Raw genomic sequence first — 20,537 nt, forward strand, 5'->3', positions numbered from 1 at the left:
TATTTTTTTATTTTAATATTTCTTTCTCTCATTTTAAGGTCATTCTGGTACAAGTTAACCCAGGGGAAGCATTTACAATAAGAAGAGAAGATGGACAGTTTCAGTGCATTACAGGTAAGAATGGTAATTTGTTATCCTTTGAGATGACAAAAATTTATGGTACATAAAAGTTTACATGCTTATGGTTTCTTCCTTTCTTTCTCACTACCACCGCCACACCAACGCACAAACTCTGAATACCTTAGGACTTAATTATTCCAATATCATCCTCATTATTCTCTTTTCCCTGGTTTCTTGATTAATCTTACATTCCCCTTCTCAAAAATCTTCAGTGAATCCAGTTCAGGTTCCTTAATCTTTAGAAAATATTTATTGCATCTTCCTAGTCTTGCTTTCACTTTCCCTTTAGTATTGTGTTGCTTTGTCTTGCTAAGTTGGCTTATTCACTATCTTCTTGAACCTGTCCTGTACTTTCTGTACTATTCTTATCTATAATCTGCCGTTACCTCTACCATCCCTAGCCTATTCAAATCCTACCAATGCTTCAATACTGAGTTCAGATCTTATCTGTAAAAAAAAATTTTTGTAAAGTCACTAGCCACCCCCCACCACATTTATGACAGACAAAAATGTTTCCAGAGATTACCATATGTCCCTGGGGGGTGGTGGGGGCAAAAGCACCCACAGTTTAGAACCACCACTCTCTATGTAGAGAGAAGAGCAATAAAAAGATCACTGACTTTGGTATTAGAGAACCATAGTTTAAATCCCAACTCTGCTAACTTACTAGTTAGATAGAACTTTTGCATGTTATTTAACCTCTATCAGGTACATTTCTCATCAGTAAAATTCCCTTCCTTATGAATAATATTACACCTCTTAGGATGATTGTGAGGGTTAACTAATATGCATGTAAAGCACTCTAAACCTCACCTAGCACATACAAGGCACTCAGTAAATGGTGGTGAAGGATGTAGTGGTGTTGTTTAACAGAAAGTGACCATTATGTCTCGGGAAACCCCTAACTAATTATTGTGCCATTCATTTAACAAGTAACTATATATTTTCTTGTAATATTTGTTCTAGTTATATTTTTTAAGCCATTTAAATTTTGTATGTTTAACTTGAAATGTTTATTCAGTCTCTCCAACTAAGTCCTAAGCACTTTGAGGGCAAATACCATTTCTTACATTTCTTTGTATCCCCTTCAGTTCTTGGCCTTCCACATATTGGGTACCTAACTAACAGTTGTTGCTTTAATTTGAAAAGAGCATGTTAAGTAGGGTGACCATATGCTTTCTCATCCAAACTGATACTTGTGAGAGTGAAAGAGGACCATAGCAACTACTCCAAGACAACTGTTATCAGTCAAGATTGTCCCAGGTAAACCAGGATTTATGGTACCCCTCCATCTTACTGGGACAATCTAATCTATTTAATCAAAGAAGAAATAGAACTTACTCCTAACAGAGAAGTAATTAGCTCGGTAATTAAAATTAAAACTTTTAGCCTGCCATCCGAATCTTATATGCCTTCTGTTCTCTAAGTCAGTTTAAATCTGTGTATCAATTAAGGTAACTTCACACACAAACACAAATAGGAAGAGTCCACATATTATGAGCTTAAAAGAAACCGGGTAGTAGAATTTATAAGCAGTATCGTAAACTTTGCCTGTCTTTACTTGCCAATTAGGTTTTTTTTTTTTTTTTAAAGATTTTATTTATTTATTTGAGAGAGAGAGAACGAGAGAGCACATGAGACGGGGGAGGGTCAGAGGGAGAAGCAGGCTCCCCGCCGAGCAGGGAGCCCAATGCGGGACTCGATCCCGGGACTCCAGGATCATGACCTGAGCCGAAGGCAGTCGCTTAACCAACTGAGCCACCCAGGCGCCCAACCAATTAGGTTTTTATAAAATAATTCTGTTTTCATACTGGATAGCTCTTAGAATGTAAGTTTCTAATAGAGCACACATCTTAGATTTATTTGTACATTTCTTCAAATTGTTTTCAGCAAATATTGTTTATGATGGAAGCATTTTAACTAGTATAACGTTAATTGGTCTTTTCAAACACATCTGCAAGTGAGGATCCTCATTACTGTTATAGTGTGACTTAAAATACAAAAACCATTAATTGCAGTTGGATAACCAGACTGAATTTTAAATAACTTCTATTTTAAAAGTTAATTTGTAACTGTAATTTGTGAATCTCCTCCCTTATAAAATCAATTAAACTGATTTTTATGTGATAATTACCCCTTCAGTCAGGATCAAAAAAAAGACTAATTTTTAATGTGCCTGTAGTACTAACAGTCTCTTAATAGTAGGAATTGACTACCATGTGAAGGTATTTTTAGGCAGGGACACATTCCTCTGCTTCTGTAGGAAAGGGAGACTCCTCTCTGAATGACAGAGTAGAAGAGTGGAGACTTTATTTTAAAATTACTGGGCAGTTTTTAAAAACACAGGATAGGATAAGGGGAACCTGAAAGAAAATAAAAAGCTCTCTCCTTCTTATGTTTTTGTTTTTTTAAATTAAAAGATGGGATAAAGGTGGAAGGAGTAGTAGTGAACAAGAGACTGGGGTGAAGTTTTTGTAAAGACCAGTGTGCCCCCACTCCAAGCAAAAGAATACAGGATGAGAAAAGACTAATGACTCCTGGAGCTCACCTTCTTCTTTTCTTCCCCTTTGCTATCACTAGTTCCTGTTATGTGGCAGACATCTTCCTGAACTAGTTGTAGAACTAGGTAAAAGTTAAGAGTAGAAATAGAAGCAGAGGCAACAGATAACAAAGTCTTAAGGGAGGAAAATCATATGCCAGTGAGGCTCAGAGTAAAATAGGATCCTTGACTCTAAGGCTATTAAGTTAGGAAAACTTTTCTCTTCACAGCCACTGTGACCAGTAAAGAAAACTCAGTAGCAAAAACCTGAAAACTGAGGTAAATCCAGTGTAAATTAGTAAACATTTGAAATAAAGACTATTCTTTTTAAAGGAGTTTTATTATCTGTCAAGAATTTATAAAACAAAAACTAGGTTGACAAATCACAGGGAACTTTAGAGATCTAGATGATCCCCTTATTTAATTGAAGTTCATAATTTGTGAGTTATAGCTAGTTATGGGCAGAGCTCAATATAATACTCTTTTTTACTATAGCATACTTCTTGGAAAGACAAATTGTTAATTTTTTTTTCTTGAATTTACTGTCTCCTGAGGTATACTCTGCCAGCTATTGGGGATTCAAAGAAAACTAAGACACCGTTCCTGTCGTTCAAGAACACAGAGTAGTAGGGAAGAAAGGGGGGAAATTAACAGTTGTATTACAGTATAAAAAGAACTACTAGAGATATGCACAGGGTGTTGTGGAAGCATAGGAGGGTTACCGTGATGCAGAGTGTATGTCAGGAAGAAAATCTGTCAAGGAGAAAATATATGTCACCTATCTTTAAGGACACTAGCAAATGACAAAAGGATCTCAAGGAAGCATTTTAGACAGAGGAAACAGTGTACAAAAGCAACAGAAGGAAAGAATAGCTTAACTTTTTTGAATAACTGCAAAGAGATCAGAATTGCTAAAAAAAAAAATTGTATAAAGGGGATATAGATGGAGATGAATCTGAAAATGTAGACAGATCTTGAAATGGCTTGACTGCCATACTAAAACTTTCACTTTATTGCAAAGGTAAGGAAGAGCCATTGAAGGAGATTATGCTGGAGAGTTAACATCTAGTTTACAGTTTGGAAAGATTGGCAATGTCTTTATGATATACTATATGCTGGCTAACTGAACATAATTTTAAAAATTAATTAAGAAATAAAAATAAAAAGATTGGCGATGTTTTCCTTCCAGTAAAATGGAACAAATACTCTTCTAAATGCAGTGCTGAGCTTCTCTCTCTTCCTTCCACCCCTAAAAAAGAAAAAAGAAGGAAATAAATGGTTAGGAGCCAAAAACAAGACTTTTCAATATTTGTTTTTCAAAATATGTTTCATATGTATAATGCAAAGAATATACTTTGTTCATTGGATTTGATCATCTTTTTATTGTTCCATGGCATTTTTTCTGAGTCTTATCCAGGATCTAATGTCTGTCTTCCTTTACTCCTTACCTTATTTCATGTCCTTTTAGATCCTACACCACTCTTAAATATCTAAAAGTATAGTTCCCTGCCTTTTACAACTTTCCAGTTGCCATTCTCCTCATTGGTTAGGTTTATTTATACTGCATGATTCTAACCCATACCTCATTTTTGCCATCCTAAGCCATTACTGCTTTCAGCACAAACACATGATTTCTTTTGAAATCAAAGTATGATCTTGAATCTTTTTTCTGTTAAAAGGTATTTTGACACTGATCTAGCAATTTTTTGTTCTTATGTTTTCTTCGTGAAGTGCTTTAATGGCATTTCAACAGATTGTTTTGTATGATGATAGATATTATGAAAATTCATCCTTGCCTGGTAATTGTATGTAGGAAAGTAAAAATATATTGAATGAGTAAATCTTCAGGTTTAGTATTAATCTTTGTAATATATGCTAAAGACTGCCCTTCTTAGTTTTGTTTTGTGGGGAAGTATGAAGAATAGAGAATGAGGCAAGTTTTCTGAATTTCGGTTACTAGGAAGGTCCTGGAAGCATATTTCATAGAGTGTATGTGGTAAACTCTTTAAGATCCCTGTAGTAGAGCTGGCTTTTAATGGCGATAAATTGGTACCTATCCATCAGACATCATCTGTTCTGTAAAGTGTTTGCAGAAAAGGTCCTTTTTTCAGTTTTTCTCCTCACCTACTTCTGGATGCCCATACAGAAATAAATGAGGGCAGAAATTACGTTTTACATATGTTTTACATAGAGAGTGTTTAATTAAGTTGAATGAGGAAGAGAAAAAACTAATGTTTCTTGACCACTTTCTACATGCCAAGCAAATGAAATATATGTAGGCAAACAGTTTTCTCTAAAAACACTCCTTCCTGAAAGGCAGATATGGCTCACTTTTTTTTTTCTTTTATGACTCCTCAAAAAGAATAAGTAGGACTAAAGAATAAGAATTTAATAATCATCGCTTCTCTGCCTTTTGGCTAAGATCAAGTGAAGAATTTAATAATTAAATATCTAGTGGCTTTGCATTGTTAGGGAACTTCTACTTTGGTGTGATTCCATGCTACTCTGCAAAAGAAAGTTTTAAAAAAGCGAAAAGAATATACAGACCAGAAGTGCCTAAATAATTTTTATATGCTCTGGTCCCTTCAAATTACATATTTTAGGAAGATAAGCAACAATATTGATGATTATTTAATTTTATTAACCTAATAGGAGAGTAGTTAAGCACATGGTACCTGGCTTTGAGTTCCAGCTCTGTCATGTACTATTATATAAATCAGGTATAGTAAGCAATTTAGTGATTATTTTTACATCCTGTCTTACACTTGTTTGTATAAATAGGGTGTGTGTGTGTCCATCAATATAGAATTTGGAACAGAATTAATCATAGAGATTATTATTATACTATGCCTTTTGGACATACTATTTATATCTGTGCAATCATAGAACCCAAGACCTGCATCAGACATATAACTCCTAATTATGCTGATCATGTATTAACCAGATCTACATTTTAATGATATATTTTGCAACATTGCTTTCACAATTACATTTCAACAACAGTGAAGGCCTTATATTCTTCATCCATTCATTCATTCAGTATTCAGTAAAAGACAGAAGTGTGTAAGCTGGCACTCTTTATTTCCTCAAACTTATTTGACAGACTTTCTTATATATCTTTATATATCCTATGTATCTTTAAGATGAAATGAAATTTGGTTACCGGCCCATTGCCAGTAAAGCTTTGTCTTATGTTGTATTATCCAGGACTTTGTCTTCTAGGGCTCTCTTTGACTGACTTTCTTTCTTTTAGAAGTCTTTTTTTTTTTTAAGATTTTATTTATTTGAGAGAGACAGACAGAGAGAGAGAGAGCACGAGCAAGGGGAGGGGCAGAGGGAGAGGGAGAAGCAGATTCTCCACCGAGCAGGGAGCCTGACTCAGGGCTCTACCCCAGGACCCTGGAATCATGACCTGAACTGAAGATAGATGCTTAACTGACTGAGCCACCCAGGTACCCCTGTCTTTCTTTAGTCAGTAGCTTTCACACAAATGGCATGTTTATAAGATTTTCAGGTGTCAGAAGGTTACCAAGGACAATTAATAACAATAAATATCAAGCTCAAGAGATCAGAATATATTGAAATGATAGGTCAAAACCAAATGGATAAAATGTAATAGGAATAAATACAAAGTTTTACATTTTGGTTTGAAATTTAGCTGCCCTGGCAATGTATAGATGTGTATTAGTCAGAGTTCCTTTTTGAAATGGACTCTTGCCTATTAAACACAAAAGGAATTTCTTAAGATGATATTGAGACTCTTCCTCCTCTTTGCTGCATGATAGTTCAGTCCTAAAGCCATTAGGTGGTACAGAACAATATAGACACCTGTCATAGTTCATAGGGTTGCCATAACAGTATACCAGGAACTGGCTGACTTATAAACAACAGAAATTTATTTTTCACTATTCTGGAGCCTGGAAGTTCAAGATCACAGTGCCAGCATGATTGGGTTCTGGTGAGAGCCATCTTTCAGGTTGTAGACTACTGACTTCTTGCTGTATCCTGGAGGAAGGGGCGAGGGAGCTCTCTGGGTTTTCTTTTATAAGAGCACTAATCCCATTTATGAGGGCTCCACTCTCATGATTTCATCATCTCCCAATGGCCCTACCTCCTAATAACATCACATTGGGATTAGGATTTCAACGTATGAGTTTGGGGGGAATACATTTAGTCTATAGCAACACTGCCTTGATAGGAGTGGGGGAGATGAGCTGCAGTGCTCCAGAGTGCAATGTCAGAGTGTAAATTGGGTAAGGAGTTCATCACATAGGAGAAGAGCCTAATTCAGAGAGTCAGAACCCAGAGTGAGGAGAGAATTCACACAGCAAGGTGTCCTGGTATAGGGACTCAGAGTCTAAGCAAGCTAATGAGAGTATCATCAAGGAGGGGTGGCCTGGTGTAAGGTGTAAGAATCTCAGCAGGATAAAGAAGTCACCAATACAGTTGGGCAGCCCAGTGTAGGGAATCAGTGCCAGAATAAGGTGAGAGTACCAACATGTGAAGGCATCCTGATGTAAGGAGTCAGCTCAAACAAAGTGAGAGGTCATCTCTGGGGAGGGGTAGGCTGACGTGTTGTTAGAGCCCCAGTAGGGTCAGACCATTCACATGCTGGAGGTGGTCCTTAGGAGATAGTCAAAGCCTGAGTCAGATAAAAAAGACATCGATACAGAGAACAGCCTGCTGCTGAGTGTGGAGGACCTCCACAGTGACAGCCTGGCATGGGGTGTCATAGCCCCAGCAAGGTGATGAAAGTGTCCATTCGGTGGAGGCAATCATCAAGAAGAGTCAGAACCCAAGCAGTGTGAGGACATTTATGGGATAGGAGGTAACTTAGTTTGAGGTGTCAGAGCTCAAATTGAGGCAAGGAGGATATCTACATGGGAGGTAGGGGGTGGGGTCCAGCAAGGAGAATCAGATCCTGAGCATGGTGAGGAGGGTATCCCTCTGGCATAGTAGGAGATACAGAGCCGGAGGAAGTCCCCATCCACATGTGGCAGACAGCCTAGCATAGGAAATGAGAACCTGAGTGGGGTGAGGAGGGCATCCCCATACAGGAATAGCCTGGTGTGGATTATCAGAACCCAAGCAGGGTAAGGAGGTAGTCCACATGGTGGACTGAGGGGTAGAATGGCCTGGTATGGGGAGTCAAAGCCCAAATGCGGTAAAAAAAAAAAAAAAAAGAATATACACAAAAGTGGAGTGGGTAGTCCAGCACAGGGTGTTAGAGCTTGTATGTGATGACATGGAGCCAAGGAGAGAAGGACATCTATGTGGGGGGGTGGGGAGGTGGAGCAGGCTCAACAGGGGGAGTCGGAGCCTAAGTAGGATATGGCCATCTGTGCTGGGAGACAGAGTAGAGTTAGGACAACTTCGCCAGGACAGGAATAGTGGCAGAGATGGAAGATTGATTACATATACAGGGGACTAATTAAAGAAAGTTATATTAAAAATCATGAGAGCTGGGTTTCTTACTATCTGAGGAGTTTTAGATGTGGAGAGGGAAGAAACTAGAATGAATCCTGGTGGCAACTGAATCAGAAAAATCAGACATTCCTGACTCTGGGTCTGGGGCAGAGAAAGTACAAGAAGAGACTGTGGAACATACTGTTATCCCAGAAAGAAGGAAGTGCTCAAAATGGATGAAGACATGTCAAAAGGACATAGTAACCAACTTGAAGGAGCTTCTGCTAGCATAATTAGGCATAATTTGGGCATCAAAATAATGACAGAAATTGATTAAAGCCCATTGAATAATCTAGGAAACTGTGAGTCCACACAAATAAAAATAAATAAATCAAAAATCTGATGAAAGACTACTTACATAGTTTCAGAGTACCCACAAAATACTTATTGATTGAAGACAAATATATATAGAGAGAGAGAGAGAGAGAAACTTTACAGTGGAGAAGCCTGGCAAACACCATCTTAATCAAGTGATCAAATTGTATGTCATCCATAACGGCAGAAATCAATATTGTGTGCTACATGATAATGATGATTTAAGAGGAACATGATGTCCCTTTTGTGATATTTCTGCCACAAATGCATTATCTGAATCTAAACACAAGGAAATAATAGACAAACCCAAATCAAGAGACATTCTACAAAATAGCCCTTAATCTTTGAAAGTGAAGATCGTAAAAGTCAAGGAAAGACTGAGAAACTATTCAGACTGATAGACTAAAGGGACATGCCAACTAAATGCAACATGCAATTCCAAACTAGATGCTTTTGCATCTTATTAAGACAGGTGGTGAATCTTGAATGGGATTTGGAAATGAGGTGGTTTATTAGTTTCCTAGGGCTGCCATAAGAAACTGGGTGGCTTAAAACAACAGACATTGAATGTCCCAAAGTTCTAGAGGCTCGAAGTCCAAAATGAGGTGTCAGCAGGATTGATTCCTTCTGAGGGAGAATTCATGCCTCTCTCCTACTTGCTGGTGATGACCAGCAATTCTTGTAATTTCTTTGCTCATAAAGGCATTGCTTTAATCTGTTTCCATCGTCACATAGCATTCTCCCTGTCTCTCTGTACCTTCACATGGCCATCTTCATATAAGGATACCATATTGGATTAAGGGGCTACTCTACTCCAACATAACTTCATCTTTCATCTTAACTAATTTTATTTGCAGTGACGCCATTCCCAAATAAAGTATTCTGAGGTACTGGTACTTAAGCATATCTTTTTTAGGAGATACAATTCAATCCATAACAGATAGTAATAAGGTATCAGTGTTAATTTCTTGGTTTTGATGGTTGTGTTGTTATATCAGAGAATGTCCTGGTTTATAGGAAATGCATATACTAAAGTATTCCATAATTGACGGGTCATCATGTCAGTATCTTTCTTTCAAATGGTTCGGGAAGAAAGTTCTTTGTGCCAGCTGGACATAGAACTTTTTCTTTTGTAAACCTGTAATTGATTCACATTTTTTAAGAATGATTCAGAAAATGATATTCTGTGTCTCATAGAATCTTTGGGAGGACTAGAGAACTAGACTCAAGGCTAAGCTTCAGAAACAAGGCCCCCAGACCATGCTGTAAAACTTGTCTGATTAGGAAGGCATCATCAATGCCAAGATTGTACCTGTGCCCTTTCTTCACTAAGAACTCTGTATTACCTGCTTACAGCACAGATGCCACTTCTGCAACAAGAATCTTGTGCTACCCACCTTCTAAGTTATCAGCACCCATAGGACCAATGGTCTTTACCCTTGCACCAAGGTGACTCCTCCAGCATAAAAAGAGGTTTCATATTCTGTGCACCAAAACAAACAACAGTATCCACTACAGTGCAAGAAAGGAAGACTTAACTTTATGAATAGAACTTGTTTATTTTAGTAGAACTAGAGCTAAATATGAGTCACATATTGAATCTTGTTTGCAAAAGTGAAAACAAATGAAATCCTAGACTGCAAAAACAAAAATACGAGTTCAAAATAGATGGCATATTACTCTGGTTAGATGGTATCCTTTTAACATATTTGAAAGAAGTATTGACAGAGATTGAACCTGGGAGGTTAACAGGAGAGCACAGAGTCAAGAAATTATTCTTGTAAAAGACTATAAAAATACTTGAAAGATGTTTAACCTGGAAGAGAGCTATGACTTAAAGATACTGTTCTTTGCACCTTTAGAGGGCAAAATTTAGACTAACAGGTGAGAGTTGCAGGGAAGCAAATTTTGACAGGGAAGAACTGTCGAACATTTATGACTCCATAAAAATGGAGTCATTGCTTTATTGTACCTGAGTCCCGTCACTGTGTGTGCTCATGCACTGGTTGAGTGGTACTATGAAAGTAATTCTTGCATAGAAAAGAAGATTGATTAGGGAGACTCCCAATATGTATTCTAACTAAAGATTCTTTGATTCCAAAATTACTTGTTAATTAAACTGAGATCTCTTTAGTTAATTCTGGGAATGAGTACACCAGCTGAGAGTCTTCAGTTTAACAACTGTATCTGTGCATGGGCATATTTCATAGAGTAGTTGAGCTAATGAATGGTTATTCCTCAAAACAGACCTATGAACAGGATGCCAATTAGTTAATTTATTAATCTTCATTCCTAATGAAATAAACACTTGAAAGGGACACTTGCACCAACCTTCTGAATTTTATAAGGGCAGGAACAATGATGCTGTCTTTGTCTCGGTACATAAAACCTTACTTAAGTCAAGGGTTCAGGGATTATTAGCTTCCTTCTATTTGGTTTCCTTAATGATAGGAATTGTCTCTTTTCCATCTCTGATTCTCTGTGCTAAAATAATGCCTTTAAGTTAGTAGGCGTGCTGTCAATATTTATTGAAATTAACTGCTAGAATATTTTTAAGTATATTGGTATACTCGTTTGCCTTGCTAACTACTATATACTAAAAATATACTTTCATACTTAGGGGTATTTAGTGCATCAGAGTCTTCAATATGAACACCAGTTAAGATTGTAGAGTAACAGACATGTTAACTTAAATATGTAAATAGTGAATCAGAGATAATGCCGGGAATCTGATGATTTGACCATTCTGGGTTTCTGCTCATTTTCTTACGATCTGATTCCTATGTGTAGAAAAAGTGTCAAGGTGAATTCAAGTTTGTTGAGAAGTATTAACCTTTGCTTTCTCGTATCTCACCTTACTACATAGGGAACAGTCTCAGAGTGTGTTGACTCTGAGCCCCTTCACCCACTAGAGTTAGTATGTGACATCAAGCTCCCCCTCCCAAGTCCTGCTGTTTTCCTTTTTGCTTCCAAGTGGCTGTGAGCAGCTTCTCAGCAGTTACTGATATTTTCTCACCATTGTTGCTGCTGATGTTGCTTTCCATTCTGCATGGGAAACCCCAGTGGGGATTATTTGACTCTTGTTTCTTTTACTGTCAACTCATTCAAGAAGTGATTAGCACTGTTTCTCCTGGGGCAGTTATTATTGACACTTCTGTTCCCTTTTTTCTTCTCTTCATGTTGCTGCTGTTCATCACTGCTTTTCTGTTTTTACCTTGTCTCCTCATGCCCTCATCTGACTCTTCCTCCCATTATAGGGTTTTTGAAGTTAAGGGAAGGTTAGTCCCAACCAGTAAGTACCACTCTCCTTTTCTTTGTGTTCTGAGATCATGGTGAGTATGACCAAGTGTCTGTCTTCGTTGCAGTTAGTGTGCTCTTTCATATTTGTGATCTCCTTTGCAGAGCATTTTTTAGCAAGTCTCCTACTGATCCAGATGATTTTTGAAGTCTTTAATAAATACAGTGTTTTATTAAATACGTATAAGCCCTGTATCCCATTAATCCCAACTCTTTTACCTAAGAGTTAGTTCTCTGCCCCCTAAAAGTTGGAGTGCCTGGCCTTGTTCTTCTTTGTGTTCTCGTCTGAATCCCTTATGCCCATCAGATCTAATCAAAGCCCAAAGCCCATCTCTCAGGATGTATTTGTGGGGGAGGAAAGAGGAAGATGGAGTTGTCATGCAAGTAGGACTCGTAGTTGATTTGCTGTGATATCCTGGAATCCCCAAGACATGTATACAAGCTATACCTCAGCCCCCATGACTCTTGTTAGATATGTCAGGCATTTGATATTAAAAATACCTCTGAAATTTGTTAGAAGTTAAATGTCTATTGTTTTCAATATCCTGGTACAGTTACTATAATTAGCATCATGAAATACTGGACCTATAACTTTTCTTCCTAAATTCACAACATTAGAACTTCAAAGAAATAACAAGGTATGTGAATGAATTAATGGTGCATTGTAAAAGGCACAGGTCTGGGAGTAAATCAGCCTGGGTTTTAGGAACAGTGGGGTGGAAGTTATAGGAAAACAGATTTAGCTCAGTATGAGGAAGAACTTTGTAATAAACAGAACTGTCAGAAAGGCTCAGGAGTGATCAGTTCTTACCCATCTTTGTAGGTAGTAATGCATATGCTGGCTCTTCACTTGATGGTGCTATTAGAGAGGAGGTTTAATTTGAGTGGATGGTTGGAATTGATGCCTTTTAAGGTTCCTTCCCAAGTCTAAAATTTTATGATTCTGTAGGTTTGGGTAGATTACTTAAATTCTGGTCATTATTTTGCACATATGGGAAATGAGGATGGGCAAGTGCAAATTTGATTCAATAAGTTTCCATCAGCTCTCAAGTTTTTAGGTATTTTTAACTCTGCTAATATGCTATGTTTTGAATATATTTTAATAATAGGTCAATATTCCAAGATTTTTTTTATAAGACCACTTACTGTCTTTGGCCCACTGACTTGCCATCACTACAAATCTGACTGAACTTAACCAAGTTCTTTAGGTTCTACATAAATTATAAATAACTCGAGTAGAAACCATATGTAGTAGATTCTTTCTTTTTTAAGATTTTATTTATTTATTTATGAAAGAGAGCTCACAGAGGGAGAGGGGGAGGGAGAAGCAGACTCCCTGCTGAGCAGGGAGCCCCATGTGGGTCTCCATCCCAGGACCCTGAGACCACGGGGACTATGGAGACTATGAAGGTAGATGCTTAACCGACTGAGCCACTCAGGCACTCCCCATATGTAGTAGATTCTTATTCCCATATGAGTAGGCATTATTTTACAGTTCAGCAAATTAAACCATGGAAAGTTAGGTCCTTTATGTATTACTTAGAAAATCTTAACCACCCTTAGAAAATGCTCTAAAGCATAGGTGACCATTTTTCCTACTGGTGGAAAATCACATTATTATATTAAAGACTTTGCCCTTTATAATTCCTCCCCCAGGATGAAAAAAACATCAGTTCTAGTAGAGAGGCTTAAAATATTAGTTTTGAAACATTAATGAGTCTTGTTTGTGAAAATGAATCATGGCAGGTCATCCATTCATTAATTCAGCACATTTTAGGTTCAGTGAATGACTATGACTCATCCTGAGTACATTGTGTAATAGTCCCAGGTTGTCCCTAAAACCTATTTAGTGCTACTTTTTGGAGAAACTTTATTATATATGACTTAGTTAAGAGAAAATTGCAACATTTATGCCAAAAAGGAAAATATAGGCAAATTCAGTTGTCCTCAATTGTTTATGTTCCTAATGAATAAAATATCACTGTTACAGTTATTCTTCTGGAAGTAGAAAATCTAAACTAGTTCAGTGAGTTCTGTTAAAATATGTGACAAAATCTTGATTAAAAATGTTTTAATAGGTAATGACAAAAGGAAATTAAGACCCAGAAATACAAATAGCTTGTATTAACTTTTCAGTGTTTATGAACATGTTGCATTCTGATACTTTTTATATTGGTTAGTGACTGAAATGAATCTATCAGGATCTATGCCTTCTCTGAACTGGTCTCACAAAATGGTATTTTATTAAATACACAGAAATATGGATGTAAGATGTTTATTTTGGGTACAGTTCTCTCTCCTTCAAGTGACCCTGGTTTTCCTTTTAGGAAGGAAGCCACTTATTAAAGGTAGATTATGAGGTGGAAAATGAGGAAGATAGGAAAACCAGATTGGCTTATGATGGAAAGATTAGGCAATTTTAAAGGCAAGAATGAAAATGAATTTGGATGCTTTAAATAATTAGAGTCAGAAATAGAAGAAGAGCTAAAGAATCATTAAGCAGATCTTAAACTCTTCAGAACAACATATCTAGAACAGTTTCTGTTTAGTTTGATTTTTAAAGCTACCTTTTAATATATAAATGGTTGTACAATCAGTATGTCTAAGTAAAAGAAAATGGTAACATGCTTTCATGAGGGAGAGGTAGGTTGGTTTTTAAAAATTAAATGACCATTTAATTTTTTGTTTAAAAGTATTTACTACATTCTAGGTAATAGAAAATTAGAAATAATGTGCTTTCTATAGAAGAAAAATTTTGCTGTCTTGTCTTAATTTCTCAAATACTTGCTTTTCTCTAAATCATAATATGATTGGATTTTTATTAGAATCAAATTTTCATTGGCCTTCGGTTAGAATTAGCATCATTACTTATTTGCTTAGGTTAAAGTTAGCCTAACAGACATACTGTCTTTACTGAACATTCAAATTTCTTTAATATCGTAACATTTTTAACCTTTAATATCTGAAACAGTTATGGAAATGTGTAATTATAATGGAAGTCTATTCCTGCCACTATGTAGGCACTCAGTAAATATTTGTTAATTGAATAAATGACCTCAGTAGATAATTATGTACATAATTAGTATTTTTTTGTACTACCCATATTTTTCCCTGAAATACTTTTTTAAAATCCCATTTCATCATGAAATGACTTGAAAACTGAGGCCAGAGGAATTGTGTTTGGGTTGTATTGATTTTATTTAGCTTTGTACATCTTCGCTTGACTTCAGAATTCTCATAGCCTGGGAAAATAATCCACAACGGGTAGTAACCATGGTGATTCATAAAATACCTCTAGAGAATTACTGTGTCACACTTTTGTGAAGGTCACCAACAACCTCTGATCTGTATTGCTGATATGAGTGGGCTTGGTTCTCATCAAACTTAACCTCTCCCTCAGGATTTGACACAGTATATTATTCCCTCCTCCTTGGAACACTCTTCTCTTGACTTTTTCTTTTATAGTTTACATATTCTCCTGATTTTTTTCCTATTTCCCTGGCAACTCCTCCTCAGTCTTTTTTGATATATATTAAGGTATGAGTTCGGGGCGCCTGGGTGGCTCAGTCATTAAGCATCTGCCTTTGGCTCAGGTCATGATCCCAGGGTCCTGGGATCAAGCTCCGCATCGGGCTCCCTGCTCAGCCGGAAGCCTGCTTCTCCCTCTCCCACTCCCCCTGCTTGTGTTCCCTCTCTTGCTGTGTCTCTCTCTGTCAAATAAATAAAATCTTAAAAAAAAAAAAAAAAAAAAAAAACGATAAGAGTTCAAAAGAATGTAGCATATAAGTGAAATAAGCCAGTCACAAGAGGACAAATGCTGTATAATTTTTCTTAGTCAGGTTCATAGAGACAGAAAGTAGAATGGTGATTGCTAGGGGACCAGGGGGGGAAATGAGGAGTTACTGTTTAATGAGTACAGAGTTTCAGTTTTGTAAGATAACAAAAGTTCTAGAGATGGGTGGTCGTAATTATTTTTTTTCCCCAATGGTGGTAACTATTGCACAACAGTATTCTTTTTTTTTTTTTTTTAAGATTTTATTTATTTATTTGACAGAGAGAGATAGCGAGAGCAGGAACACAAACAGGGGGAGTGGGAGAGGGAGAAGCAGGCTTCCCGCAGAGCAGGGAGCCTGATGTGGGACTCGATCCCAGGACCCTGGGACCATGACCTGAGCCAAAGGCAGACGCTTAACAACTGAGCCACCCAGGCACCCGCACAACAGTATTCTTAATGCCCTTAAGCTGTGCACTTGAAAATAGTTTAAATAGTGAATTTTATCTATATTCTTGGAATATTACGCAGCCATTAAAAAAACAACAACATCAACAACAAAATCTTGCCATTTGCAATGACGTGGATGGAACTAGAGGGTATTAATCTAAGGGAAATAAGTCAATCAGAGAAAGACAAGTATCATATGATCTCACTGATATGAGGAATTCTTAATCTCAGTAAACAAACCTAGGGTTGCTGAAGTGGTGGGGGGTGGGAGGGATGGGGTGGCAGGGTGATGGACGTTGGGGAGGGTATGTGCTATGGTGAGCGCTATGAATTATGTAAGACTGATGAATCACAGACCTGTACCTCTGAAACAATACATTTATATGTTAAAAAAAAAAAAAAAAGTAGGAAGGGAAAAATGAAGGGGGGGAATCGGAGGGGGAGATGAACCATGAGAGACTATGGACTCTAAGAAACAAACTGAGGGTTTTAGAGGGGAGGGGGTAAGGGGATGGGTTAGCCCGGTGATGGGTATTATGGAGGGCACGTATTGCATGGAGCACTGGGTGTTATACGCAAACAATGAATCATGGAACACTACATCAAAAACTAATGATGTAATGTATGGTGACTAACATAACATAATAAAATAAAATTTTTTAAAATTAAAAAAAAATACAGAACAATGAAAAAATTTATATTTTAGCCACAAATCTCAAAAAATAAATATTAAAAATTTATTTTCATTTTTACAAAAAAGAAAAAAAGTGTAGAAGATACCTGAAGGCAGAGTTTAAATGATATGGTAGGCAGAATTCTAAGATGGCCCTTAAGGTCAGTGCCCCCTGTTGTACACACCAAATGTAATCCCTGGGACCATGAATATGATGAATTTTACTTCCATAATTAGGTTATATTATACAGTGCAGTTGACTTTCAAGAAAAGAGAGATGATCTGGGCTGAACCTCACCTAATCAGATGAGCCCTTAAAAAGGGACTGGGCTCTTCTAGAAGTAAGAGATTTGGGAAAGGGCCATGTAGCAAGGAATGTGGGTGGCCTCAACCTGAGAGTGGCTTCCAGCTGACAGCCAGCAATGAAATGAGGGTCTTAGTCCTACAGCCACAAGAATCTAATTCTGCCACAGCGACATGAGTTTGGAAGACGACTCCAACCTCCAGATGAGAACACACCCTAGCCAACATTTTGATTCTTACTTTGTGAATCCTAAGGAGAGAACCCAGTCACACTATGCCCAGATTTCTGAACTATAGGACTGTGAACTAATAAATGGGTGTTTTTTAAAACCACTAAATTTGTGCTAATGTTTCACAGCAGTTGAAAACTAAGGAAAATAATAAGAACTTTTTTTCCTCTCATGAATTATAGTTCACAGGTAGGCAGTTCATGCTTTTATGGAGTTCTCTGCCCCAAAGGTAATACAGGGACCCAAGTTACTTCTTTCTTGGTCTGCCATCCCTAGGATATTGTGCTCAACTGCATGAATCAGGATGGCTCACCACCATGTCTACGTCCCAGACAAAGTGGAAAAGGGGAAGAGGAGAGACTTGAGGTATACCCTCTTTCTTTAAAGACACACCCTGGAGATTGTACAGATCACATTCTCACTGGCCATAGCTTATTTGAAAACAATACTGGAAGGTAATGAATAAATGTCACAGAGTACAAAAAATAATAATAAATCTTGAAGGATCTTCCAAAAGTAATTATAGTGTTTATTTAAGGGGTGGTAGTGCATGAAATGGGGAACAAGGATGGAATGAAAGTTTCCTCTCTATACTTTTTTACATTTTTCATTTTTTGAATCTTGTAAATGTACTTCCTATTAAAAATAACATTTTAAATAAATAAAACAAGGCTGTATGTAAGAAACTTCTACCTCCCTTCTTTCTTTTTACTCAAAAAACATTTATTTACCTTTGCTCAGCAGCATTTCACCTGTCCCTTTGGGATTGGTGTCTCTCTATTCTTATTCTTTGTCCCTCAACAAGATTAGATTTTTGAACTTTTTCACAAGATTTTGGCCCAAAGGAGGCCATGTCAGATATATATATATATATATATATGTGTGTGTGTGTGTGTGTGTGTGTGTATGGGATTAAATTACATTAGGTATTTTTAAATGTTTGATACATTCAAATATATATATTTTTTAAGATTTTATTTATTCATGAGAGACAGAGAGAGGGGCAGAGGCAGAGGGAGAAGCAGGCTCCCCGCAGAGCAGGGAGCCCGATGTGGGACTCGATCCCAGGACCCTGGGATCATGACCTGAGCCAAAGGCAGACGCTTAACCGACTGAGCCACCCAGGCATCCCCATTCAAATATATTTTATAGTAATTAATAGTAAAAGGTCATTCCACTTTTCTTGTCATTGCATGTGCACAGTATTGTAACTACATTTTAGGCCATATCAGTTTTTATTGGTGACTGTTTATAGCAGAACCTTACAACCATTCAGAAGTTGAGAGCAATTAGTACATTCTGGATTTGAAATATCTATCTTGACAGTTCACTTGCTAATAAGTTGAGAACTAGCTATATGAAGCAATTACCTCTTAAGTGAGATGGAGATAATGCGATTTTATAAAATCTGCCTAACTAGACGTGTGAACTGGGGAAATTGTAGCCACGTTAGAGAACCAAGCTTCCTAACCAGATTTGATTAAAAATTGTCATGAAAGGGGTGCCTGGGTGGCTCAGTCAGTTAAACGTCTGCCTTCGGCTCAGGTCATGATCCCAGGGTCCTGGGATCGAGCCCTGCATCGGGCTCCCTTGCTCAGCGGGAAGCCTGCTTCTCCCTCTCCCACTCCCCCTGCTTGTGTTCCCTGTCTCACTGTGCCCCTCTCTGTCAAATAAATAAATAAATAATCCTTAAAATAAAATTAAAAAATTGTCATGAAAATCCATTTAGGCATGTATTACACCTAACTGAGTAGTTTTATGATCTTTTAAGAACATTAGTCCCACATGGATTGGACCCAAATTTATTTACAGAAAGGTCTGTGTCACTTTTGCATGTTTATTTCTACAACTGGCCTTCTTTTTTTCATTACTATGCTAAAAACCAGAAAACCTTGCCTTCTCCCATTTTCTGTAGTATAGAACCCTTAGCCTAATTTTCTAGGCACTCCATCCCTGGTTCCAACTTTGACTTCCAGCTTTACATACAGAAATCTTCCACTCCAAATATTCCAGGATTCATAGATACCTGAGTCTCTACATATTTCTTGCCAATATCCCCTTCATATCTTTGTTCACGTTGTTTCTTCTTATAAAAATCACACAGGAGCATGTACACACATATCTATCTTCTCATCTTTTGGAGAAGAAATCTTCATCAATTGGCTTTAAGATATTTTTGCTGAACATGATATTAGAGTGAATAACTGTGGGCATAAAAGTGTGTTTTAAACTTGAACCTAGCACAGGGTGTTCTTTAAAAATACCTTTCTGATTGACTGAAAAGCAGAAAGCTTTTTTCCAAGTCATTTTACTGAAAATGTTTACACATTTAACCTTGGTAAACAGATACAGAAAACAATTCAGAATCATTATAAACATTAATACTGATTGTACTGGAGTGTGGATTATTTAGAAAATTGAGTTGATAAACTGCTTACCCTAGATTATAGTTTGGAGGTTCTTTTTAAACTCATTCTTTTATTTAGCAAATTATTGTGAATTTAGTATGTACAGTCACTATTGCAAAACTGAATATTTAGTGATGAGTAAATAAGGATAGACCTTATCCCCGCCCCTCGCAAAGTTTACAGTCTCCTAGGGAAGACGAACAGTTAAGGAATTCAATATAATGAGAGAAGTGCTGTGATGGAAAAGAACAGGAAGGGTGTTATGGAAGCTCATAGCAGGAGCACCCAAATCAGTCCTGGGGGTTAGGACACTCAAAGGATACATTCCATTCTTTACTTTTTACCTCCCCAAGTGGAACGTTAAAAATTCTTCTTAATTAGTGGCTTTACTTAATTAAGACTTGAATCTTGAAGGCCATTTATTTGATTATACATTAAGGATATGAACAGAATTAGCTTTTTTTGTAATTAGGAAAAATATTACTTTTAATGAATACATATGCATCAAAAAAATTTTTGGCACATTTCCTTCAAGTGCTTGTCTCCCTGTATGGTAGGATTACAGGAGTTTTTCTTCCTTATACATTCTATATAATTTGGTAATTTTGTCTATCAAAATTATCAATTATAATATTGATTATAATATTAATTGCTTAAATAATCATATAAGTGATGTTTTAGCCTCTTTTAAATTATTTAGCCCAACTTTCATTTTTAAAAATTTATAGATTATTTTCTTTAGAGCTGAGACCTTATGCTCATTAAGGAAAATGGTGAACCATATAATGTATTTTGGTGCAGATAAGTGGATGTTTTAATTAGTAAAAACTAAAACATGGGACTACTAAGCTTGTAAGTACATAATAGTCTGACAATTTTTGAAAGTTAAGGGGGTAGAAGAAATGTATAAATTTGATATAATATGGAGCTGACTTAAAGAATTCTGACATTCAGAAGGACATAT

General features: G+C 36.9%; 1 protein-coding gene across 3 annotated transcripts in view; it reads left to right on the forward strand.

Annotated features, from left to right (window-relative positions):
* Nucleotides 1–20,537, forward strand: part of FNDC3A (fibronectin type III domain containing 3A) — a 158,823-nt gene that overhangs the window by 43,950 nt on the left and 94,336 nt on the right. For all 3 annotated transcript variants that reach the window (XM_045869418.3, XM_045869419.3, XM_064586114.1), the window contains exon 3: nucleotides 39–114. In XM_045869418.3, coding sequence (XP_045725374.1) covers nucleotides 39–114 — 76 coding nt within the window. The remainder of the gene's footprint in view (nucleotides 1–38; nucleotides 115–20,537) is intronic.

Source organism: Mirounga angustirostris, unplaced genomic scaffold, assembly GCF_029215605.1.
Source record: "Mirounga angustirostris isolate CCGP_5_RB_7025 unplaced genomic scaffold, mMirAng1.0.hap1 SCAF_3, whole genome shotgun sequence".
Taxonomy (NCBI): Eukaryota; Metazoa; Chordata; class Mammalia; order Carnivora; family Phocidae; genus Mirounga; species Mirounga angustirostris.